Source organism: Triturus cristatus, chromosome 2_1, assembly GCF_964204655.1.
Source record: "Triturus cristatus chromosome 2_1, aTriCri1.1, whole genome shotgun sequence".
NCBI classification, from domain to species: domain Eukaryota; kingdom Metazoa; phylum Chordata; class Amphibia; order Caudata; family Salamandridae; genus Triturus; species Triturus cristatus.
This window is the reverse complement of record NC_140581.1, coordinates 550,999,932-551,026,102: the sequence shown is the minus strand read 5'-3', so window position 1 is coordinate 551,026,102 and position 26,171 is coordinate 550,999,932. Positions and strand designations below refer to the sequence as shown.

The window sequence follows — 26,171 nt, the reverse complement described above, 5'->3', positions numbered from 1 at the left end:
TCTTAAGTGAGTTTGACCAGGACAGAGGTCTGTGGGGTCAATAGGTTGGTGCTGTAATAGATCGGGACTCTGAGACTGCTTTGCTTGCTCAAAATTGCAATTTGATTGCAGCAACCTGACATATCCAGCTATGGCACAGGTGCCACAGCCTAAAACAGTTGGCACTGACTCGGCAACAAAACTCATCATATTGTAAGCTATTTCTTCACTGTGTAAAGAAACTGTATGAATACATTTCTAGGGAGATTCCCATTGGCTAGTAGATTAGCCGGGGTTGTTAGTTTGTTCAATTGATGCCTTTCTTGCCTCGAGTAATGTTGACTGCAAGGGTACTTTCTACAATTTAAGCATTAGGATGCACAGCATTGTTGCCATTCTCCCGAGCTGTCTTCTGATGTTTCTAATTCAGCCGAAAATTGGGATGGATTAATTGCTGTGAAGTCTTCGATGACTGCCCCTACAGCCTCTTGAAAATGTTACTGTCCAGTTGATAAGTTGTCATACTAAAAAAACAAGATGGCTGTCAAGATGGGCGTTCTGCGCTTAGCTCTTCTTTATTTATTTTTGTGCAATTGTTTGATAGCACGAAAGGCATCAAAGCACTTTACAGAAGAGTCAGACTTCTTTACACTTTTTTGTTTCAGGCGCTTGGAGATAGTGACTTGCCCAGTATCTCATGATGTTAAAATGAGGTCTGGATTCAAGCCTGTTTTGCCTTGTTTGAAGGTAGGCAACTCCACATCTCTTCCCACATCTCAGCCTACAATCTTTCTTCTCTATCCATAATATGATCAATCATCCAAGGAATCTGCTAGCACAACCTGGAGTGCAAAAACGTTAGTCAGGGACTTTGGGTGTATGGTTACCAACAAATCTACTTCTCTTATTGAATCAAGCTTATCTCAGTTTAACATCATTGCATTAGATGATATTGCCTGCACAAGCGTTACTTAAATGTAGGTCTGACTCTCCGACCTACCCATGCCCCCCTTGGAAGTTGGCTTTGCAGGTTGTAAATCCAATCCTTAATGTGCTATTTAATCAATACCTTTCACTTCCACTGTTCCTGGTTGTTTGAAGCATGCCCAAGTAGTTCCATTATTAAATAAACCCACCCATCTTCCATGAAAAGTAACCATTGCTGACATTGTATGCTAGGTGAACTACTGGCTGCTTTAAATTTCTCTTTCAGATGGATGTGCTTAACTTGACTTATAACTTAAGATCACACAGACTTGAACATGGGCCAGCATATATCAAAGAGAGCTTTATTAATTTTCTTCTCTTTATTGTGAAAGATTTTATTCAACATCTCTGTGAAACTTTTAGAAAATAAGGGGATGCAGCGAATATACTGTCATGGTGACATTGCCCCCATGTTTTTAAGGGTTGTGCATTTTTTAGGTTGAGCCTTCTCGCTGGTTTCAAACGACCTACTGTGGGCTTGTCAAGTGCTTACAATCTGCTCATTGCTTACCATTGGTTAGCTTTATTGTCCTTCTCGTTTGCTTGCTTCTTTTTCAGTAGCTTTCCTTGGCCCAGCTTTTTCATGTTATGTTTGTCCCTCCCCTGGAGCATATCCCCTTTACCATCGTTCTGATTGGCTGGCTTCTATCATTCTACTGCTCACTCTTAGGAAACTACTTTTAACTTAACACTGCATGAGAGTGCATCTGTTTTCAACTCTCTCCCTCTTGTGCTTCTGCCCTCCATATCTGGCTCCACTGCAGCAGCATTCATCTTATGCATCTGACAGAGACCGTAGTTCTAGATTTTTTACCTTAGAACTACCCCCGTCACACTGGATCCGGAGAATTTTTTTTCGTAGCAGTACCCCTGCGGTCGGCAGGTGGCGTTGGTTGACTCAGAGTTCGACGTCTGTGTTGTGGTCCCCAGGATGACATTGCGGTGTCTACTTAGGCGCAGCCCCTCCGCGCTGGCACCAGTTCTCTCTTTTTCCGCGCCAGCCAGCGAGCGTTCCCCCATAGTCACTTTTTGAATAACTCTTTTTCGACTTTTGTCGAAGTCTTTTTTGAGTCTTCGGCTCCTGTTGCACAAGAGATGTCTCATCGTTGGACCGGCTTCAAGCCCTGCGACTCCTGTCACAAGTTGATGTCGGTCACCGATCCGCACCATGTGTGCCTTTTGTGTCTGGAGCGCGACCACGATCCAAAGTCGTGCTCCGACTGCAGGGCCATGAGCCCAAGCTCTTTGCGGGACCCGTCCTGGAAAAGTTTGGAGGCCTGGCAGTTCGCTTCGCAACGTTAGTGGTCCCCTTCGAGAGAGAGGTTGCGGGACCGGTCGCGGAGTCACCACCATTCCTCTTCAAAGTCTTCGCACTCCTCCGGTAAGTCGAAGCACAAGAAGAAGGCGAAGAAACACCGCCGCTCTTCGCCTTCTCCCCGTCCATCGGTTGACGCGACTCAGGACCCGGAGCATCGTCGCTCTCCGGCTCAGTCTATCGAGCCCACTTCTGGGACAACTCCGCGCTTCCCTCCTTTTCCCGGAGTCAGAGCGTCCCCTGCCCAGCTTCAAACTTTATATGAAGCTCTTCACAGCATCTTTGGGCAGTCCGACTCTGCTGTTGCGCCTTCGGGCCCCGCAGATCGGCGCCGGTCGACAGCACTGTATCTTGCCTGGCACCGATTCCAGTGACGATGTCCCTGATGCCGGTTGTGCCCCCAACCGGCGTCGACCCCCACCCTCACCCCCGACTTGTACCCGGCACTGAACCGACGTCGACTGACACCGGGGCCAGAGGGTAGTTGTGTACCTCTGTTCATCCCTGGCATTCCCCATTGGTAGCCAGAGGAGGGTGAAGAGGACTGGGAGGGGTCTGTTGACCCTCTAGCAGACCAACTTGAGGAGCCGGACTAGTGAGAGGAGTTTGGTGATGCCAGTGGTCTGGATACTTCCCCAGACCATGGTATGCTCTCCTCCCTACCGTGGCTACGGAGGAGGTAGCTTCCTACGCTGTGGTATTGCATAGGGCGGCTGAGGCCTTGAGCTTCCTACAGTGGTTGTCAGGACTAACCCCCTGACTGAGGTGCTTCAGCCGGCAGCAGACTCTTCGGAGCCCATGCTGCCTTGTAATGAGGCTCCCACTGACCTCCTTCTGGGCACTTGGTCCAAGCCCAGCACACGGGCTCCTGTGGACAGGATGATTTCCCGACGCCACTGCCTGGCCCCGGGCGACCCACTTATCCTCTCCCAACACCCTACCCTTGAGAGCTTGGTGGTCCAAGCCTCATCCTCTAAAGGCGTATTCCCTACTGTTCCCCCAGATAGGGAATCCAAGAAGCTGTTTTCTTCTGCCAGCTTAGGACTGCGGTCGGTGAACACTGCATGTCTATTGGGCCGTTATATATACACACACACTGTGTGGTATACGGTCGCGCAAGTGCTGCCACAGTGCCCGGTGGAGGCCTGGGCCGAGCTCACCCGCGCTGTTGCTGAGGGTCGAGTTGCATCTAAGTTAACCATCCGGTGTGGACTGGATACTACCGACTCACTGGGTAGACCGGTTTCCACGTCGGTAGGCCTGACGTGCTACGCCTGGCTGAGAACGTCTGGCTTCTCTGGGGATATCCAATGCACACTTTTGGACATGCCCTTTGATGGCTGTCACCTCTTTGGTAATAAGGCGGACAACATGCTTGAGTGCTTCAAGGATTCCAGGGCCACGGCCAGATCCTTGAGACTCGCAGCAACTTCTTGCCCTGTGCAGTCTGCCTTTTGCTCCTTTCGTGGCGACAGAAGGAGTGCAACACCACATTCCTCCCAGAGCCACAGGGCCACCCAGCCCATGCGTGGCCAGGGACGTGGGACCCAGTATTGCAGGTCTGGGGGCCAGCGGGCCGGCCAGCCCACCAATGCCCCCCCTGCAGCAGCCTCCAAACCCTCCTAGTCAACTTTTCAGGGCCACCAGTTGCCAGTGGGCAGCAGGATCCGCCATCCCCTCCCCCACTGGCACAACATCACGTCAGACAGGTGGGTTTTGCAGATAGTCCGAAGGGGCTACTCCCTCCCCTTCGAGACTACTCCTCCCTCCATGCCACCAACGCTCCATTGCATGTCGGAGGATCACTTTGCCCTTATCCTCCAGGAAGTTACAGCTCTCTTGGCCAAGAGAGCGATTGAACAAGTCCCTGTTCCACAAGTAGGTTGTGGTTGTTACGCCCACAACTTCCTGGTACCCAAGAAGGACAAAAGCCTGCATCCTATCTTTGACCTCAGGGACATCAATGGCTTCCTCCGGAAAGAGAAGTTCAAAATGTTAACCTTGGCGCAGGTCCTCTCTGCCCTCGACTCTGGAGACTGGATGATAGCGTTGGATTGCAGGATGCTTATTTTCTCATCCCCGTCTTGCCTGCCCACCGGCGTTAATTACGGTTCACGGTAAACCACGAGCATTTTGAGTTTACCGTGCTCCCCTTGGGCTTACCAGCGCCCCTAGCGTGTTCACGAAAGTGATGCCGGTGGTCTTAGCTCATCTTCGCAGATCAGGGGTTCCAGTCTTCCCCTATCTCGACGACTGGCTGTTGAAGGCAGGCTTGCCCCAGGCTGTCTCCTCCCACCTCCAGACTACGGCGGACCTCCTGCAGTCACTGGGGTTCACTATCAACGTGCCTAAGTCGCACCTGATTCCCCTCTCAGAAGCTCCTTTTCATCAGAGCAATTCTGGACACAGCGTAGTTTTGGGTCTATCCTCCTGAGCAGCGAATCCGGCATATTCCGGCTATGATACCGATGTTTCAGCCTCTATCTCGGATTTCGGTGAGAATGACCCTGAGGCTGCTGGGCCTCATGGCCTCCTGCATCCTGTTGGTGGATCATGCCAGATGGCATATACGGGCTTTGCAGTGGGACCCGACGTACAAATGGGCGCAGCATATGGGGAATCTTTCCGATAATCTCGGATGGGACTGCAAGTCCGTGGCAGTGGTGGCTCAAAAACCAGGATTTGGTCAGCGGCAGATCCCTCTTCCTTCCCCAACCAGCGTTCACAGTAGTGACGGATACGTCGCTTCTGGGATGGGGCAGCCACATGGGGGCAGTCGGAGAACAGAGGCCTCTTGTCTCAGGTGGAGTCCGGGCTCCACATCAACCTTCTGGAGCTCGGGGCGATCTGTCTTGCACTGAAGGCATTCCTTCCCTCTGTCAGAGGAAGAGTAGTGCAGGTGGTCACGGACAACACCACCACCATGTGGTACTGCAACAAACAGGACTGGGTGGGGTCGTGGACCCTGTGTCAAGAGGCTCTGGGTCCTAGGACATGGCTGGATCATCAGAGCGTATCCCTGGTGGTTCAGCACCTATCAGGTTCCCTGAATGCCAGGGCGATTAACTCCGCCGCCGGTGCATGATGGATCACGAATGGCGTCTTCACTCTGAGGTGGTGCAAGGTCTCTTGCAGCAGTGGGGAGAGCCATGGTTAGATCTATTCGCTACCAAAGAGAGCGCGCAATATCAGCAGTTCTGTGAGGTGGAGTTTCCAAGGTGGCACTCGGCAACGTCTTTCGTCGCATGTGGAATTGCGGCCTCCTGTACGCTTTTCTGCCTGTACCACTTCTACCCAGAGTGCTGAGGAAGATCAAGCGTGACCGGGCCCAAGTAATTCTTGTGGCCTCGGACTGGGGACGAAGAGTCTGGTACTGTGAGCTCTCGAGCATGGCTATCGATCCTCCGATCAGACTGCCTCGTCGGGAGGATCTTCTGTAGCAGCAGCAGGGGATGGTCCTCCACCCAAACCTGTCCAGTCTCCACCTCCTTGCGTGGAAATTGAGCGGCGACAGTTGACAACTTTCAACCTTCCTCCCGAAGTCTAATGTCATCTTGGCAGCCAGGCATCCCTCCACTAAAATGGTATACGCCTGTAGATGGAACACATTTGTGGCATGGTGCACAGCAAAGACTGTGGATACCCTTTCTGCCCCTCTTTCATTCTTTCTTTGGCCCAGTAGGGCTTTGCTCTGGGCACTCTTAAAGGCTATCTTTCAGCCATTTCGACCTTTCTTCGCCCTCTCTTTTCAAGTCCCCTATTGTTAACAGATTTCTGAAGGGCATTACTCATCTCTTTCCTCCTTCTCCTTTCGTAATGCCCCAGTGGGACTTAAATCTTGTCCTCACTTATCTTATATACGCTCCCTTTGAGCCACTACATAATTGTCCTCTTCGTCTCCTTACTTTGAAGACTGCTTTCTTGTTTGCCATCACCTTTGCCCGCAGGGTGAGTGAGCTTCAAGCCTCATCTCTCAGACCTCCCTTTCTTGCTGTCCAGCCGGACAAAGTAGTCCTCCATACTAGGCCCTCTTTTCTGCCTTCTTTCCACATAGGTCAGACCATCATATTGCCCACCTTCTTCCCGCCTCCGCACCCTTCCAAAGAGGAGGAGAGACTCCACCGTCTGGACCTTTCTATCGTGACTGCACTAAAGACTTCCGAGTGAACGATCAACTCTTCATGGGTTATGTGGGCGCCAAGAAATGTTGGTCAGTGCACAAACGTACCATCTCTTGATGGCTTGTCTTATGCATGAAGATCTGTTCTTCTTTGGCAAAAAAGGAATCTCCAGTAGGACTGCGCACTCACTCGACCAGGGTGACGGCAGCCATTACTGCTTTGGTACGTGGAGTTCCGTTGGTTGACATCTGCCAGGCATTCATGTGGGCATCCGTGCACACGTTAACGAAACATTACTGCCTGGACAGCCAAGTCCGGAGAGATGGCTTTCTCGGCCGTTCTGTTCTCCAGGACTTCCTGGAGTGAACTTAGTTCAGAGACGCACCTCCGGGGTTGGCATTGCTGGGGTATTTGTTCTAAGGTAAGGAATCTATAACTACGGTCTCTTTCAGATGAACAAGTTACTTACCTTCAGTAATGATGTATCTGTAAGAGACATTAGTAGTTATAGATTCCTTACCGCCCCACCCATCCTCCCTGTTCTGCGAACTGACTTCTAGGGATAAGACTTCTTACAGGGCCCTAGTTAGGTGCACCAGTGGTCAGTGTCTTGCTTGGCTCTGCGCTTCTGGCGTGGAAAGTCGTGTCAGAACTGACGTCAGCGTGCAGGGGTGGCGTCTAAGTATACACCACAATGTCATCCTGCCGACCACGCCGCCGCCGGTGAACGCGGAGTCGACCGACGCCACCTGCCGCCGCGCAGGGGTACTGCTACGAAAACATTTCTGCGGGTCCAATCTGACGCCTGGGGGTAATTCTAAGGTAAGGAATCTATAACTACTAATGTCTCTTACAGATACATCATTACCAAAGGTAAGTAACTTGTTCTTTTAGCTCTTTTGTGTGTTTCTTCTCCTCATCAAACTACCTTGTACTCCCTGTTGCTTTCTTTTGTTTGTAGATCGCCTGTGTGTGCTGCTTTTAACCTCAACATTCCTTCCCACCCTCGCCTTTTGTTTTTATCATTAAATTTTGGAGTACCAGGCAACAAATTGCTGCCAGCCCCTCTGCCTCAAAGACGTGCTTTTTTTTTTTTTTATTAAAATCTTTATTGTTTTCACAAAAGTTATAACAAAGGACACGAAATCAGATCGTATACACATTGAATTAGACAAAACACCATACAAAATCATCATTTCTCCAAGTAGACCTAGATCGGGCCCCCTGAGGCCATCATTATCAGCCACCCTCCCCTTCGTCCCTTCAGTTTCTCTAGTCATCTGAGTCAGAAGACTCCTCATCAGAAAGAGGTGGTGGATCACATATGTTGCCCCTATATTTGTTCCATGCTCCCCACACTCTGACCCATTTTCGAGGACAACCCCGCCTGATAAATACAAAACGTTCAGCAAACATAGCCCCATCCATGTCCTTTTTCCACATCGACAATAGCGGTGTCTCCACCGCTCCCCATTTTTGGGCTATGATCCGTTTAGCCATCATGTTCCCTACCGTCACCCAGCCCTGCGCCTGGCGATTAAGATCTGTGGGCTCCCACACATTCAACAGACAGCGTCTGGGTTCTGGCAGCAGTGATACCCCGCACACCTGCGACATCGTTCGCAGCACTCGCCTCCAGAAGAGTTGAAGAACCGGACAGTCCCAGAGCAGGTGATAGAAGGTCCCCTCCTCCCCGCAACCCCGCAGGCAGAAGGGATGTGGTGCTCTGCCCAGTTTGTGCAATAGGCTTCTGGTGAAATATGAGCGATGTAGAATACGAAGTTGCACAAGACGCAGCCGTGAGGGTATACCCGCCTCGCGCGGTGACGCCAGCGCCTCCCGCCAATCTGGGTCATCGAAATCGCCGACCTCGTCAGCCCATTTCTCCCGCAAGACCCCCATAGGGTCCGGCAAATTGTTGATCAGTTTGCGGTATGTGAAAGATGTGGCCCGCTTAGGCATGTATTCGGTCAGCAGCCTGTCTTCCAGTGGAGATGCCTCTGGAACCTGCGAACCTGGGGTTAATTGTGTCGTTAGGGCGTGTTTCATCTGCAGGTATCGGAACCATTCTGAGGGAGCCAGCTCATACTGTTGTTGCAAACGAGCGAATTGAACAACCTCCCCTTTGTGCCACACGTCGCCTATCACCGAGATCCCGGTAGCGTCCCAAGCGGCAAAGCCCTTGCTGTCCCTGAGCCGTCCCAGTCGCTTCGTGTCCCAGAGAGGCGTAAGCTGCGTCAGGACTGCGCGCCACCCCAGCCTGGCCTGTGCCACGTGCCAGAGAGACACAGTCTGACGCAGAGGGCCAATCAGCTGCGGGGCCAGCCGGGCATCATACAATGGGGCAAGCATACCCCTTTCGCCCAGTATATCCCTATCTGCCTTATACGCTGGATCTGACTGCGGCGCATGGAGCCACTGGTTGATCACCTTGAGCTGCGCCGCCCAATAATACAACTGGATATCTGGGAGAGCAATTCCCCCATCGTACCACCCACAGACCAGTTTCGCCTGTGCAATGCGTGCTGGTTTGTTGCCCCAGAGTAAATTAGAGACTTGCGCTGCAACCGCTCGGAAATAAGCCGGTGGCACCGGATAAGGAGTATTTTCCAACACATAGAGAAACCTCGGCAGGGCCATCATTTTAAAGAGCGCCGCCCTCCCCACCAGGGTCAAGGGCAACGTTCCCCAGTGCCGCACATCCTGCTTGAGGCGGTCCAGTTGAGGGCTTAAGTTACACCTGAAAAATTCCATCTGATCCAAGGCAACATGTATCCCCAGGTATTTGAGCGACCCCTTCGCCACCTGTATCTGGCAGCCCTCCGACAGTCGAGGGGGGGGGGCCCCTCAGCACCATGAGGACCGACTTCGACCAATTGATCGTATAGCCAGATGCCCGGCCAAACACCTCGCAAATATTAAGTAATGTAAGGATGGATCGCCTCGGAGATGACAAGTAAAGCAGTATGTCATCCGCGTACAGGGAGACGCGGTCTTCCCAGTTCGCCGACCATCGAAGGCCTCTCATCATAGGTTCCCACCGTATCCATGTCGCGAGGGGCTCGAGTACTAGGGCGAAAAGCAGCGGCGAGAGCGGGCAGCCCTGTCGCGTACCTCGCCCCAGGGGGAAATCCTCCGACATGTGCCCGTTGGCCGCGACATGGGCCAGTGGTTTGGTATACAGGAGTCGGATCCAGGCACAGAATTTCGGCCCAAACCCCAGATGAGACAGTACTGCGAAGAGAAAGGGCCACTCCACCATATCGAATGCCATACGGGCATCAAGGGAGAGAATAACAGCGGGTTCTTGAATTCGGTCCACTCGGGCCAGCACGCTATGTAGGCGCCTCAGATTGTGGGAGGTACTCCTCCCGGGCATAAAGCCCGACTGGTCCGGGTGCACTATGTCAGTCAAGTGTGGCGTAAGTCGGAGGGCCAACAGTTTCGCAAGGATCTTGGCCTCTGCATTAAGCAGAGAGATGGGGCGATAGGAGGCGCATTGGTCCGCCGGCTTGCCCGGCTTTGGCAGTACCACGATGGTGGCTGTCCGTTGGTCCGCGGGGAGCTCCCCCATCTCCAGGCCATGTTTGTACATCTTCAGCAAGTGTGGGGTCAGCATCTCGGGCAGCCTTTGATACAGCTCAATCGGGATGCCATTAGGACCCAGTGCCTTGCCAGGTTGTAATGCCGCAATAGCCACCTGCAGCTCCTCGACCGTAAGATCGGCCTCCAGGGACTCCCTGGCTTCAGGGGAGAGCTTAGGCATCTGCAGGTCACTAATGTATGTCAGCGCCACCTCCTCCGACATGGAGGAGTTGGAGGAATACACACCACGAAAATGCCCCGCCAGGGTGCGCACTATTTCTCGTGGGTCTGACGTCGTCGACCCCTCGGCCGTAGCCAACTGCGCGATCCATCGGGCTCCGCTGTCTCGCCTGTCCAACCACGCCAATAGCCTGCCGGTTTTATCGCCGACATCGTAGACCGTATGCCGTGAGGCCTCAAGTCGCTGTTTAACACGGTCTGCCAGGTGCTCCCTGTGTTTTACTTGAGCCACTCGTAGGTCATGAGAGGTTTCACGGGAGGGGGTTTCGGCCTGACGAGCCTCCGCAGCCCGGAGCTCAAGCTCCAGCGTCTGCAACTCAGACGATTGCATGCGCTTATGTCCTGTGATGGCCGCCATCGCCTGGCCTCGCAGCACCGTTTTGTACGCTTCCCAAAGAATTGTGGGAGAGTCAACCGAAGCGGCGTTCTCGTGGAAGTAGAGTTTCGACCCCTGTGTGATGGATTTACTAATCTTCGGGAGACGCAGATAGCTGGGGCGTATCGGGTAAACGCGGCGGCGCATCAGGTGGGAACTGTGGTAGTGCAGAAGGATCGGGGAGTGGTCAGAGATGCCCCTGGGTCTAATGTCAATACTTTCAACGTTATGGAGGCATCCGGGGGAGCCCAGAAAGTGATCAATGCGGGTTAGACTGTTGTGCACCCCGGAATGGAATGTATAGGAGCATGTCTCTGGGTGGTGCCAGCGCCAAAGATCTGTGAACCCTAGCGCCGCCACGAAGCCTGCTAGTCGCGTTGCGCCGCTACCCTGTGCCCGAGGCGGGGACCGGTCAATGTGATCGTTCATCACCGCATTAAAGTCACCCCCAAGCAGCACCTCTCCCTCCGGTAAGGTAAGGAGAAATTCACTAAGTGCCGGGAACGCCGTGGCATGCAACCCAGGAGGGATATAGACCGACACTACATTATAAAGATGCCCTTCCCATTGTATGTGAGCCGCGGCAAACCTCCCGGCTCCGTCCGTGTGTACATCAAGCACTATTAATTGGGACTGTTTGCGCAGCCAGATACCAACCCCTCGGGACCCCGAAGTAAACTCTGAGTGGACCACCATCTTATATCCCCATCTGTCCAGCGCTTTAGTAGCCGTGCCGGTGAGATGGGTCTCCTGAAGCAAGACCAGCGCCGGGGCGCACAGTTTAATACTATGCAGGACCAGACCTCGTTTGATTTTGTCTCCTAAGCCCCGTACATTCCAGGTCAGTAAGGAGAGGGGCTGCACCGGGGTCAAGTCAGTGTCAGAGGCTATTGGAGTAGTCAAGTCTGACTTCACGGCGGGTGGGAGAGGAGATAAAGCCATAAGCGGGTAGAGCATAGTGTGGCCCAGGTTGTGTGCAGAACATGTGTATGATGTAAGTCAAAGAGCTGTGTCCTATCAAACCAAAACAAAGAAACCAAACCAAGAAACATACCCCGTCCCCCCACCCCCCTCCCTGCCTCCCTGCCACACGGACTCAGAACTGCCCGCCACCCCAACTTAGCAGAGTGCTCAGTCCCTTGAACCCCGAACAGTACTTGCGCTTTTTAGGGAGCGTGGAGTCCGAGGGGAACCCGGACATCCCCCGTCCCCAGGTCTCATCATTCATGTCCCCAAATCAGCTAGTATGCGGACACTACATCAACATCAGTTCCCAGCGGGTAGTCTTGAGCTGCAGTTCGGTCAGGATGCGAGCCGCCGCATCAACCCGTGGATTCCTCCTCAACCTCCTCAAGGCGCTGTTCATGTCCAGTAGGATCGATCTCACTCCCGGGACGCCTTGTCCCTCGGCACGAACGCCCTGCGCCACCAGCACGGCGCCACCCCTCCAACCAGTCATGAGCCTCCTCTGGTGTGTCGAAGAAGAAAGTTTTGCCCTCCGCCGCCACCCGGAGACGCGCCGGGAAGAGCATCGCATATGGAAGTTCGCGAGCCCGTAGTTTCTTCTTGACCTCCACAAAGCTCCGCCGCTGCGCCGCCACCGCAGCCGTATAGTCCGGAAAGAAGGACACTGTGGAGTTTTGAAGCCGAATCGGCGGTGCCACCCGCGCCGCCTGTAGAATGGCATCTCTGTCTCTAAAATTAAACAGGCGGGCCAGGACAGGCCTCGGAGGCGCCCCAACCTTCGGGCGCCCTCCCGGTACCCTATGTGCGCGCTCCACTGAAAAGAATGTCGAGAGGCCCCGGGGTTGCAACTTGGACTTAATCAATTCTTCCACATAGAGGTCCATGGCCGGGTGCCCCTCACTTTCGGGAATCCCAATAATGCGCACGTTGTTGCGGCGAGAGCGCCCTTCTTGGTCGTCCAGCCTGGCCGCCATGCGTTTGTTCTCCGACTCCAATTGCGACACTCTCTGTAGGAGGCCTTTGGAGTCCTTCGCCAAAGTCTCCGTTGCCTGCTCCACCTCTGCTACCCTGGCGGACATCTTCTGGAAGTCTGCGCGGAGCAGGGATACGTCCGTAGAGATTGACCCCACTGTGGATTGTACCTGCGTTAAGGCCATCATGATGTCCTCCAGCGTCACCTTCGGCGAGTCGGTGGTCGTCGCCATCTTACCGGTGGGGCCGCCGCGGTCCGACACCTCAGAGTCCCTGGTGTAGGCGAACTTAGCAAGCTTGCCTTGGTGGTGCCCCTTGGTTCCTTTCCCGCTCATGGCGTTAGCGATACCTCCTAAATGTCACTCCCGCAGAGCAACGGGGGAGCGATGCACCAGGGTTCCCTCAGGCCCCTTCAGGCAGCTTAGGGAGCGATCCCCGTCTCTGGTCGTCCCCGAGAGAGGGGGGGGGGGGGGGGTCGGCACGAATCAGCAGGGGCAGGCCTCACGTCTCGGCGGGGCCCGATGCAGGTCCGGAGCGTAGTCTCCTGTGCAGCGCAGGCCCAGGGGCCGGCAGCAGCTCGCTCGAGCGCGGGCAGGCCCACCGGATGGACAGCGGATCCTTGCGCCTCTCGCAGGCCCTTCGTCCCGGACCGATGGGGGTCGTCCAACGCTCGGCTCACTCCCGCCTCAGCCACCTCAGGTGTCGCCGTCGCCAGTGTTTGCCGCAGGCGTCCAGCCTCCGCCACCGCCGCAGTGTAGATCTGTTCGGGCACGCCTCGCCCAGGGCCGCCCCGTCACTCGAGGCCCCGGTCGCACACGCTGAGGCAGGCCGCAGAGGTCCAGGTCTCGCCGATTCCGTCGTGGGCGTCCGAGGGACCCCGGAGTTGGACCGGGGTGCAACGCTGTGTGTCCGCTGCACGATTCCAGACCTTAGGGATCGGATCGCTGCCCGGATATGTTACGGATGAGAGGGGGAGTCGATCGTTCCCCCGGAGCCCAACTAGGCTGCGGCCATCTTGCTTGGCTGCAGGCCACGCCCCCCCCCCAAAGACGTGCTTTTGCGCTACTTCAGTTTCGTATTTATTTTATTTATTTACTGACCCTTCCCAGATCAGTAAATAAATAGAACTGAAGCCTCATTCATTTCTTAAGTGTGAATGCATGGTGACAAATGCATGTGCCCACAAAATGACAAGGTTAACCATGTTGTTGCAGTTTTATTTATTTAAATCGATGGCTGTTGCACATCTTGCTGATGCTTTACAGCATTCCCAGAAGGCATTGGCAAAGCTAATAGGTCCCATTGGCCTATTGAGACCTATTGGCCTTGACAATGCTTGTTCTTATAGTGGTGGAATACCTTCTTCTGGAATAAAAGAGAATATTAATGAATATATAAGTGTGTTCTATTACTGCATTTAGTTGAGGTTTGTCTAAAGATGATTTCTGGAACTGTGTGAGATAACTGTGTAACTATCCAATTATTGTTATGTCTGAGCTTAACATCACAATAATTGACAATATAGAAAGCACCCCCCAAACGTTTTCCATCCTTTATACATTTTACTGCACTTTAATCATAAATACAGCCCAGTTATTCACAAAGATCGTGCCATTCTTCCAACGCTTCCAAGTGCCTATATTAGATGTCTTGCTCTTGAGCACAACTCATTTTCTCCCAAATGAGACCATTGTGACTGGCGACTGCATGATGTGGGGTTCCTAATGCCTGGGAGTTGTTCCAAGCTGCTCATCTCTAAACTTTGAATCCAGAACCATCATGAAAGGAGACGAGAACCCTGACTCTGTCACAAGAGTGCCCATTGCACCACCTGACAAGATGACTTCAGGAATCCGGCTGGAGAGAACCTTTGTTCCATCAGTCACATTCACCGTTATTGTCTCGTATCTGCTAAAGGTGCTACTGTGAGCTTCTCGTGGCCTATTTCTGTCAGGCCAGTGTTGTTCTACAACAAGCTGTTTCCTTCACCCCACTCCATCTCCAATGTTCTCAGCGCTAGCAAGATTATTTACATTTAATAAAGTCTTTTGAGGTATTTGCTGTTATTTTTATATTAATTATTCTTTAATAATTTTGCCATGCTTAACTGAATTCAAATTTGACTCTTGCAGGAAGTATAATGGTCATATTGAAAATAAACCTTTAACAGTTCCAAAAGATCTCGATCTTCGCCTAGAAACTAAGTCTGTTGCAGAAGTGGATGTGTTAGGTAAGAGATTGAATAAATATGTTCTTCCTGTTTACATGGTGTTATAGTATTTTTGGGACTGTGGAGGCATTGCCATTATCAAGATATTTTAGTGTATTTATTCAACATTCTGGTCTGTTCCTTCCGTTAATAACAGCTTCACATAGTTTGGTCTGACTATGATCCAGCCAGATATCTCACCAGGCAGTGCTGCTTGTAATCTTGACTCCAGAGTTGAAACACAACCAGGTTGAGCCTCTATTTGAAAAATTTTCTGTAGGTGGTTCTCCATGTTTCCTTTTTCCCACGATACCGGATGAACTTGATATGCTATATTGGAGATTCAGTGAAGGTGCAATGAATGAGGAGGAAAATTACTCCTAATCCTAGATTTTATTGAATGTGTATAATATATGCACTCTTCCTGACAAGACAAAAGAAATTAGTGATGGAAATGGTTTCTCCTACCATAGAGTCAAAATGTACTTAGCTAACAGACGGTGCCTTGCACTCAAGACATGATAGCAATTTTCCTGCCTCAGTGTCTGTGATAATTCTATTCTAATGAAGGGTGATGGATAGTTCAGCCCTTCCTCATTTTTTGCTTTTCAAAAGAGGTGTTTAATGGCTCTTTTCAACCTAATGGTTCACTATAAACTTGGATTAAAATTAAAATTCATTAATAACAACTGTTGCAGTTGTAACCTTCGGATTTGCATTGTTTCTTACATACTTTCAAGAAGAGACGTTTCTCCTTGAAGTAATTGCTCTGATAGCACATGTAATGGAGATTGTTTGTGATCACGAGTTCAATGAAGATACTGATTTTGAGAACTATTTTTTTATTATAATTTTAAATAAAATAAAAAAAACAGACAGCAAGTCTCTAAGAGCATTGTGAACCCCTAATAAAAAATGTAGTAAAATGAAACATTAAGCACTGCAGAGGACATCTTGTAAAAAATGTTATGGTTTTTTTTGTACTGTTTCTTTCAGCATTGCATTATTTTCCTGAATATCAGTGGTTGGTAGACTTCACAGTAGCAGCCACAATTGTGTATATAGTAACGGAAGCCTACTACAGTTTGATGAAGCCTTCGCATGAAATGAATATCAGCATTGTCTGGTCCCTGCTGGTATTGGCGTTTGCCATGTATCCTTCTTAATGGTTTTGACGATGCTGTGTTTACAGACATTCTCATGTATGAAACATCTTTTTCCTTTCAAACTGTAATTTAGAAGTTACAAATTCACAATGAGCATTGAATGTATAACTGAAGCTTTAAGCATCGACGCTTTATTGACCGGCCCAGAATTTAAAGAATGGTAAAACTTCTTTGTTTTTCATCCTGCAGTACACACATATAACTAATAAAATTTGAACGCACTTTAGTTGTAACATGGCACTTGTTGAATACTAAAAGAATATTTACTTTTCTAGCTTAAAAAGGGATACTATTGATTGTTAGTGTTGCAAAGAAACTGTTATTTCCTGTATATTTGAACTACCGACTAATGCACATTTTTTAAATTTAAGAAGCACTGAACTGTTCTTACGACGTAGTTTTGTTCTCATCTGGTCAATCCTAGTCCGCTCTGGTCAACCTCGCTGTTGTCTGCTCTGTTCCTGTGGTGCCCTCCTGCCATTTTCTCTGCCCCTGCCTTCTGCTCTTGCGCCCCCTCCTGCTGCTTGCCAGCGGTTCTCTACACCCTCCCTTCCGCACTCACCCACCTCACTAGTGGCACCTCCATTGCCCTTGTGTGACATTTCTGTATGCACATTGAACCTCACCAATGTCCTTTGCCATTCTGATATCTGGCAGCTGAACCAGAATTTCCGAAATTGCTGTGTACCGTGAGAGAATCTTCTACTCCGATACCTACAGATGTTTTATGTATGAACCTGCCTGTAGATTGTCCTTCTTTAAGCATTAATCTTTTTCATCCGTCAGTTAGTGGAATATCCCACAAGAAATATTAATACATATGTATGAGGGTTTGTTTTGCCAGTCAGACATAGACATCTCGTGGATGCCATTCCACATAAAGTATGCCTATACTCTCAGCTGGAATCTGATTTGATTACTTGATCGACGTTTGGGGTGGTAATCAAGCCATCCATATCCCAATGGAGAGAGAAGCATCTGTTAGGTTTCTCTCTGTCACCTAATCTGCCTTGAGGAGAACATGCCTGAGAAGACAGATTTCCCCAAACATATAATGGTTGTAGGCTAAAAACCTGTACAGATGTTTGAGAGTCTTCACCTGTCATGATCTTTATTAGTCCTATACCCTTAAGGAAATACTGTTCATATCTCCTTTCTGACCTACAGCAACTAAGCCCAGTCTTCTGAAACTTTCATTGTCCTCATTGAATTTGAACTATGGTAGTATACTTAAATGTATGTGCTAAACATTCTATGGTAAAACATTGATTACCTAGTAGAACCCACAGGTCATCAATAATATGGCTTAAGTTAGGATCCACTGTTCAAGTGTGCCTTACAAATGGCATATCAAGGGGGAGCTGTCTCATACCTATGAAGGGGATTTGTACGAGAAAGCCATAGCTGCAGTCCTGACCTCTGGGCTGTTCTTGACAACTGTGTTGAGAGATGGAAGAGATGCATGGAATGCACTGTACTAGCTCTCTGATCATCCAAATATGCCACCATGTTGGCCAAAGGCTCTTTTGTTCCGTTAATAGGAACTGGGTTCTTATTTAGAAAGTGGCCTTGAGGGCCCTTCAGGCCCAGTGTAAAACGAGCAGAGAGTTCCTAGTTAATTATATGTAGCTGGGAAGATTCCAGTAGCTCTGGAGCTAATCATTGGAGAAGCCTGGTCTAAAAAATAATTCTGCATTCTTGATTTCATTCAATGTTTTAATATTTTGGTAGAGCTCTGTTAGGAACAGAGTTGTTACCATTTTTCCTTCTGCGGCTCTAAACTCCTTGGTTGCCATGTCTACAGACTTTGAATGAATCTATAGAAACAATCCATGTATGCTGTTCTGAGGAGAGAGCAGTATTGTCAGTTCATAACGTAGTATATTGTGCCTTTACATTGTTGTGTGGGTTTACTCCAGAATATTGCTTTTGGCTGTTGCTCATAATGTTGCTCGTTTATGCACCCCACAGTATTTGCCTTTTCTTCCGCCCTTCTACCCCCACTGTTCCCAGGGTTTGTTCCCAGAATTATGGGCACCTGCTCCCTTGCCCTTCTCCCCTAAGTTTTTGCTGTTGGTATTTTCCGCATATGATGTTTTTTTTTTTTTTTTTTAAAGATTAACTTGTAGTTAAAATGTTAATTACAGGACTAACTTCTCTAACATCATTTGCTAATTTGTAGAAGGAAAAAGATGTATTCATTTTGAATAATCTCAAATTCTGCACTTGTACCTATTGTACACAATCTTTCTCAAAATTGATTTGTTATACGTATCAAGATGCCATACATAATGTATTTGTTTTCAATTTTAAAATGGTTGAGGCCAGTGGTTTCCATTTGGGTTTTTATTTTTGAAATGGTTATCAGTGATACAGTAAATTATAATATATGTGTTCACACACATCTGTCATATACAATGAGTGTAACACAGCAAACAAAACGATTACTCTTTTTAAGAATGCTGTCTTTGCCAGTATTGTTTTCCTGAATGAGTTCTCATGAAGCAAAATACTGTTCTCATTGACCACACACTACTTCAAACTTGAAGATGGAGGAGAAAGATCAGTTTGTGTCACCTTTGGATTTTTCTTCTTCGTCAAAGCAATGGCCATCCTAATTGTAACCGAAAACTACTTGGAATTTGGACTTGAAACCGGTAAGACCTGAATGTTACGAAATGCAATTCGATATGGAAAAAATGCTATCCTTTCAAATAGATATTTCCCCACAGTTATGTATTTAAAAATTGAAGCATATATTAGCGTTCAAGGCATGTGGGCTGCTGAATTCATATCTGTGCATTATCGCCGCCTAGTTTTGGGTCCGGATGATTGCACATTGTTGTCCTGGAAGAGTCTTCGAAGTATCACGAGATAGGTGGCTCCTCCCCTGGACTACAGTGTGCATGGGCATCCCCTCCATCCTTAGATTGTTTTTTTCCGCCATTGGGTTTGGATGTCCTAATCTTAGCTCTTAGAGTATTTAGGCTTATTACTCGTCGGTATCATTTTCATTCGGCGCCGAGTATCTTCTTCGAAGTTAGCCATTTGCCCTTCGACGTCCGAGCCGATCAAGATCGACGATGGAACCAAAGACATCGAATAGCCCCTTCAAGCGTTGCCCTCTTTGCAACGCTAAATATGCTCGCTTCGACGTGCACCCGGTGTGCAACAAGTGCCTCTCTCCAAACCACGACGAAGCCACCTGTATGGCGTGCTCCAGGTTTCGATCGAAGAAAACACTTCGCATTCGTCGAGCAGCTCGGCTCGAGGCGCAGAAAGCAATGCCAAACCCGGACAACATCTTCGTGGACCTTGAAGTTCAAGGAGAGATGTCGGATCCGGCGTCGGAGCGTGAATCCGACTATGATGCCGAGGACGAACATATTCTAGATGAAGAGGAAGAGGAGGTCGTCGAACAGGTAGGAGACGAAGGAGAGGCCCTTGGGGCCGAGGAGGATAGCTCGGAAGAGGAGCTACGCCCACAAGTCCACTCAGGGCCCAAAGAGACACTCGATAAGGCTCAGGTCGCGGGATCGCCACAAGGCCTTACCCAAGATCATTCCTCTCGTTCTTCCGCCCCGCATAAATGCCCGGCGTCGAACTATCCTAAAGAGCTGTCGGTATGGAAAGCGCCATCACTCGATCAACGAGAATCGAAACTGAAGGCAACGGCACCGAAAGCGAAACCGAAAGTGAAAGAGTCTCTACACGGCAACAAGGCCTCGAAGCCCTCGGAGCCGAAGACACCAAAGAAGGCTGTCGACGCCGAACGGAGTCTTACGAACGTCTGGCCGAAGGCGGCACCTACGCTCAAGGTCAAGGTTGCCGACCCGAAAATATCGACACCGAGGAGCGTCGACACACATATGGAGAGCGGCCCTCGAGAGCCACCCCATTCCAGTCTTCGTGTCCAGAAAACAACATCTGGTACAGGGCTTGATGCCACAACGAAGAAGGCGTCGAAGGACCGTGTCCAATCCACGCCACCGTCTCCCTTTATAAAGCAGAAGGTGTCGGAGTCGTTATCACGCATCCAAACCAAAGCTTCCATGATTGGCGCAAAAATGGCCCCGCAGCCAAAAGCGTTCAGCGCGGTTCATATCGCGTCGACGCATATCAAGTTCGGACTCCCACCAGCGGTGCGACCATAAATGTTCGACGCCAAGAAGGGTCTCGACCCACAAGAACCTATCGACCCTAAGAAAAATGTCGAGGCACCGACAGGAATTCAAACAGAAAAGAGAGCTGTTGCGATACCTCACGACGATGAGGATCCCAGGCACTTTATCGACGCCAATACTGGTAGACTTTCCATTTTCAAACGGAAAATAGTAACAGAGACACCAATGGAGCCCTACAAGATTCCATTAAAGAAAAAAAGAACCACATCACCGGTTCTAGTGGAACCACTTCACTATTGTGCCACAGAACCTCAGTCATTCTCACCCACACACTCTAATGTGGATGCTGGAGATGCTGATGATATAGAGGGCACTTATCCTATGGACACTGACCCTGAAGACCTAAACCAACCTTGGGTGGACAATACTGATGCAGGGGACCCACATACTGCTCCAGACACACAGGCATATGTGGTGAAAACGTCTCCTACGGAGGATACGGCTGCTTTCAATGCCTTAATTGAAAGAGCCGCCAACAATCATGACGTACAGCTCCACACTGATCCTATTGAGGACGACTTTCTAATGGATACCTTCTCTACCTCAGAAAGATCTGTTAAAACTCTGCCCATGCTGAAGGGGGTCCTCAAACAAGCTAATGACATTTTTAAGGAGACCACAAGGGCGAGAGTCCTTAACCCTAGAATTGAAAAAAAATATAGGCCAGCTCCTGTGTACCCTGCCTACATAAAAGGACAGTTGCCTTTAGACTCATTGGTGGTTTCCAATGCTCGTTGGAGAGCCAACTCACAGACAACGGGTGATGCTCCTCCCCCAGACAAAGAGTCTAAGGTCTTGGAAACATCAGGAAAGATGGTTGCTGCACAGGCAGCTAACATCTGGAGAATTGCCAACACTCAGGCACTTCTGGCTGGATACGACAGGGCACATTATGATACCCTAGAGACACTGCTACAGCACCTCCCGGATCAGTATAAAGAAGGAGCAGAGTCACTAATTACAGAAGGGAAGCTTATAAGCAACGCTTCCATTAAGTGCGCTCTTGACGCAGCTGACACTGCAGCTAGGGCTATTAACACCAGCGTCCTGTTAAGACGGCATGCTTGGTTAAGAATCTCTGGATTCAAACCAGAAATACAAACAACTAAACTTAATCAACCTGTCAACCCTAACTCCCTCTTTGGCCCCGAAGTTGACACCACCCTAGAGAAACTCAAAAAGGATACGGAGACTGCAAAGTCTATGTGGGCTCTGCAATCACAGCAGTTTCGGAGTGGGTCCTTTCGTCGCTCCAGCAACAGGGGACCAGCTAAAAGCCAAAACTCCCAACAGTCGCAGTACACTAAAGGAGGTACACAGACCACCTATAATAAAAATAATAGAGGTGGATACCGTGGAAACAACAGCTCCAGGTCCTCCGCCACCAACAAACAGTGACGCCTTGTCACTGCCCCCCGACCACGTAACACCTGTCGGGGGGAGACTCCAACAGTTCCTGCCAGTCTGGGAATCCATTACTACAGACAGGTGGGTGAGAGAAATTATCCAGTACGGTTATTGTCTAGAGTTCACGTCCCCTCCACCCAACATACCACCAAGACACCATCATATGTCCGCAGAGCACTTGCACTTATTCCAACAGGAAGTTCTCAGTATGCTCCAAAAAGGAGCCATAGAACTCGTGCCTGCGAAGGAACGAGGATCAGGCGTGTACTCACTGTATTTTCTGATCCCCAAAAAAGATGGATCTCTCAGACCCATACTAGATCTAAGACCTCTAAACCGTTACATTCTGTCAGAGCATTTTCACATGCTCACTCTGCAACAAGTACTACCGTTGCTCAGTCAGGGGGACTTTCTCGCAACATTAGACCTCAAAGATGCGTATTTCCATATACCCATACACCCTTCACACAGAAAGTATCTCAGGTTCACTGTTCTCAATCAGCATTACCAGTTCAAAGTCCTCCCTTTCGGGGTGACTACGGCACCCAGAGTTTTCACCAAGTGCCTGGCTACAGTGGCGGCACACTTAAGGAGACAACACATACATGTCTATCCTTATCTGGACGACTGGCTTGTCCAGGGAAGGTCGGCCCAGCACTGTGCCAGCCAAATGTCCCACACCATTCACCTTCTTCACAGCCTGGGCTTCTCACTGAATTATCCAAAGTCCCACCTTCAACCCAACCACGTACAGCAGTACCTAGGCGCAACCATAGGCACTCTGGCAGCCACGGCACAGCCAAATTCAGTCAGGATCAACAGCATTCAGTTGCTCATAAAGAAATTCAGACCTCAACACTCACTCCCAGCAAGAGTGTTTATGCAGTTGATAGGCATGATGGCCTCCTGCATCTTCATAGTCCCGCATGCGAGATTACATATGCGCCCGCTTCAAGAGTGCTTGGCACGCCAGTGGAATCAGGCCCACGGACAATTAAAAGACCTAGTGTTGGTGAGCGGTCGGGCATACAACTCTCTGCATTGGTGGAATCCACAAAACCTTTGCAAGGGCCGACCGTTCCAGGAGCCTGTTCCACAAATCGTACTAACGGCGGACGCGTCTCTCCAGGGATGGGGAGCTCATGTACTCAATCACACAGTGCAGGGACTATGGACGACACAGCAAAAGAAGATGCACATCAACCTTCTGGAACTGATGGCAATCTTCCTAGCCATGAAAGCATTCAAACTGCACCTGTGCAACAAAGTCGTGTTGATCCGAACAGACAACATGACTGCCATGTACTACATACAGAAGCAGGGAGGAACACACTCGCCACAGTTGTCTCATCTGGCTCAGAGCATGTGGAAGTGGGCCATTCAGAGGAACATCTTCCTCATGGCGGAACACCTCCCGGGCAAAGACAACCAGATGGCAGACCTGCTCAGCAGACACAGCCACCAGATGCACGAGTGGGAAATACATCCGTCAGTACTCCAACCGTACTTCCAGCAGTGGGGTCATCCAGAGATAGACCTATTCGCCACAAGGGAAAACGCAAAATGCCGAAACTTTGCCGCCAGGTTCCCACATCCACAGTCGCAGGGCAATGCAATATGGATGAACTAGTCCGGCAGATTTGCGTACGCCTTTCCCCCAGCACCGTTAATACCGCTGGTGGCACGCAAACTCAAGCAACACTCGATGACGCTCATCCTGGTTGCTCCAACGTGGGCACGTCAGCCATGGTACACCACGTTTCTGGAACTCTCCGTGGTACCGCATCAAAGGCTACGGCTCACACCCACACTTTTAACGCAGAGCCATGGCGAGATTCAGCACCCAGATCCGCAACAGCTGAACCTGGCGATCTGGCTCCTGAGATCTTAGAATTTGGCTACCTAAACTTGCCTCCAGAATGTATGAATATCATCAAGGAGGCACGGAGACCGACTACCAGAGCCTGCTACGCGGCTAAGTGGAAAAGATTCGTCATTCATTGTAAAAATAATGACATCAATCCGCTGGATGCATCAACGCAAAACATTATCTGTTACCTATTACACTTATACCGATGCAATCTAGCATTCAATTCCATCCGTATACATTTAACCGCACTGGCAGCTTACCTTCAGAATAGGCAGCACCTCTCTCTGTTCAAAGTGCCTGCCATCAGAGCTTTCTTGGAGGGACTCCGACGTGTGATTCCTCCACGACACCCCCCTTCACCAGTCTGGAACCTTAATGTGGTCCTCACCAGACTGATGGGACCACCTTTTGAACCTCTACACTCTTGTGAGATTCAATTTCTAACATGGAAAGTAGCTTTCCTAGTTGCCATTACTTCCCTAAGGCGAGTTAGTGAACTTCAGGCACTAACCATTCAAGAGCCATTTATACAGGTTCATGCAAACAGGGTAGTACTACGCACCAACCCTACTTTCATGCCCAAGGTGATCTCGCAGTTCCATATGAACAAATCCATAGAACTGCCTGTGTTTTATCCTAATCCTGAGAATGTAGCAGAGAGAATGCTCCACACACTTGATATCAAAAGAGCTCTCATGTACTATATTGATAGAACACAAAGTTTCAGGAAGACAAAACAACTGTTTGTTGCCTTCTCTCCACAGCACAAAGGCAACCCCATTTCCAAAGCAGGAATAGCTAGGTGGATCGTTAAGTGTATACAGATTTGCTATCAAAAAGCTAAGCGCACACTAACGATTCCTCCAAGAGCCCAATCCACACGAAAATTGGGGGCCTCCATGGCTTTCCTGGGAAATATTCCTCTAGAGGAGATATGTAGAGCAGCCACATGGTCCACTATACATACCTTTACCAAACACTACTGTGTAGATGTACACTCAAGACAGCAAGCTGCTGTAGGACAGGCTGTTCTCAAAACTCTTTTTCAGACTGCTGCAGTTGGCACGGGCAGCCACCGCTAAAGGGAGGGACTGCTATGTAATCTATGCACAGATATGAATTCAGCAGCCCACATGCCTCGAACCGAATATGCTACTTACCAGTATGCATCTGTTCTTGGCATGTAGGGCTGCTGACATTCATATCGCCCACCCTCCTCCCCGGCGCCTGTAGCAGCTGTAGCATTCAGTAATCTCTGGTTAGCATGGTCATCATTCACTGTATTATACTCCATCTATGCCACAATGGCGAAAAACAATCTAAGGATGGAGGGGATGCCCATGCGCACTGTAGTCCAGGGGAGGAGCCACCTATCTCGTGTTACTTCGAAGACTCTTCCAGGACAACAATGTGCAATCATCCGGACCCAACACTAGGCGGCGATCTATGCACAGATATGAATGTCAGCAGCCCTACATGCCAAGAACAGATGCATACTGGTAAGTAGCATATTCGATATTAGATATCATTTGCATACTATTTGGTATTTTTTGTAGCCTTGTTGCAGGAAAGCAGTCTGTCTCATATTAGATTTAAGATGTGAAACCAAGTTTCCTGTGCAGCACATCTCTGGTCATTGGGTCATTACTGTGGTTATGCAAAAGGGGACTATAGCGTCTATTTTGTTAGCCTTGTTTCCTTCTCAGAGCAGTTTTTCTCCTGCACAATTGTGCTGTAAACTCTGACTGGATACCCAATAAAAAATACAACAGGCTATCTTGAAATCAGTCCCCAGGCCACCACTCATGTTGCACGTGGCCTACTTTGGGCGTTGGTCCTCATTCAGCTCTTTTCGTAGTTGCGGGACTTTCCTTACAGAATCTTATTCAGTAAACATGTAAAACCATCTGAGATTCTGTAGATCTACTATGGATGTCCAGATCTACTGGATTGAGTCATCCACTGGAAAAAACTAAGTTTAAAGTTACCCAGGTACAGCAGTCTCTTGCAGACTTTGTTTCTGAGCCTTCACTTTCATTCAGGAAGGCAGGGCATAGACGGATACAAGGGGGTGGGGCATTAGAGGTAGCCATAAACCTAGGTTAGCAGCACTGTTGGCCCTGGTTGGGATACACTTGTATTTTAATAGCAACTCATTTGAGTTGTAGACTGGCCTCTGTAGAGGGTACAAGCATACTGATTTTACTGCGATGCGTCCTGTCTAAGTCACTCATTTGCTTATCTAGCATTACTAGCAGTCCTCTAGATCGTGAGAATGTATTGCATGGACTGCTGTCATTTTGTCTCATTGTGGCAAGCACACGAAGACTCGTAATACAAAGAACATGCCGACTGGGTCAGAGGCGCGGTATGTGAAGACCCAGGTTACAGGACATGGGGATATATGGCGTATGTACATAATTGCAACATTGACTGTGCCACTCGGAATCACAAGAGTTACTGAGGAAAGATATGTGTGTGAGTAGGACAAAGACCCTGGGAGAAAGACGCACAAAGATGGACATATAAGACGGGTCAGGTTATTTAAATATTTCATGCAGCTTTGTTTCTAAACATTCCAGTACAGTTATCTTAGTGTGATGTAGCTTGTTGTTTTGACATAATTTGAGGAATATGGATGTACATTTATTTTAGTATTTTTCACCGAATAATTCCCTAAATAATTTTTTCACTTATCAGAAATTTGAAAAACATGTCTCACTATTGCTCGTAATGTTTCACAAAACTGAATTGCTCATGGATAGTAGGAATTGGAAACAATCTGAAGTCATTG

The 26,171-nt window shown here is 49.3% G+C and overlaps 1 protein-coding gene across 1 annotated transcript in view; it reads left to right on the top strand.

Annotated features, from left to right (window-relative positions):
• TMEM161B (transmembrane protein 161B) overlaps window positions 1–26,171 on the top strand; it is a 223,556-nt gene that overhangs the window by 64,881 nt on the left and 132,504 nt on the right. The window contains exons 4-6 of the mRNA XM_085632431.1: window positions 14,674–14,771; window positions 15,747–15,903; window positions 18,422–18,573. Coding sequence (XP_085488557.1) covers window positions 14,674–14,771; window positions 15,747–15,903; window positions 18,422–18,573 — 407 coding nt within the window. The remainder of the gene's footprint in view (window positions 1–14,673; window positions 14,772–15,746; window positions 15,904–18,421; window positions 18,574–26,171) is intronic.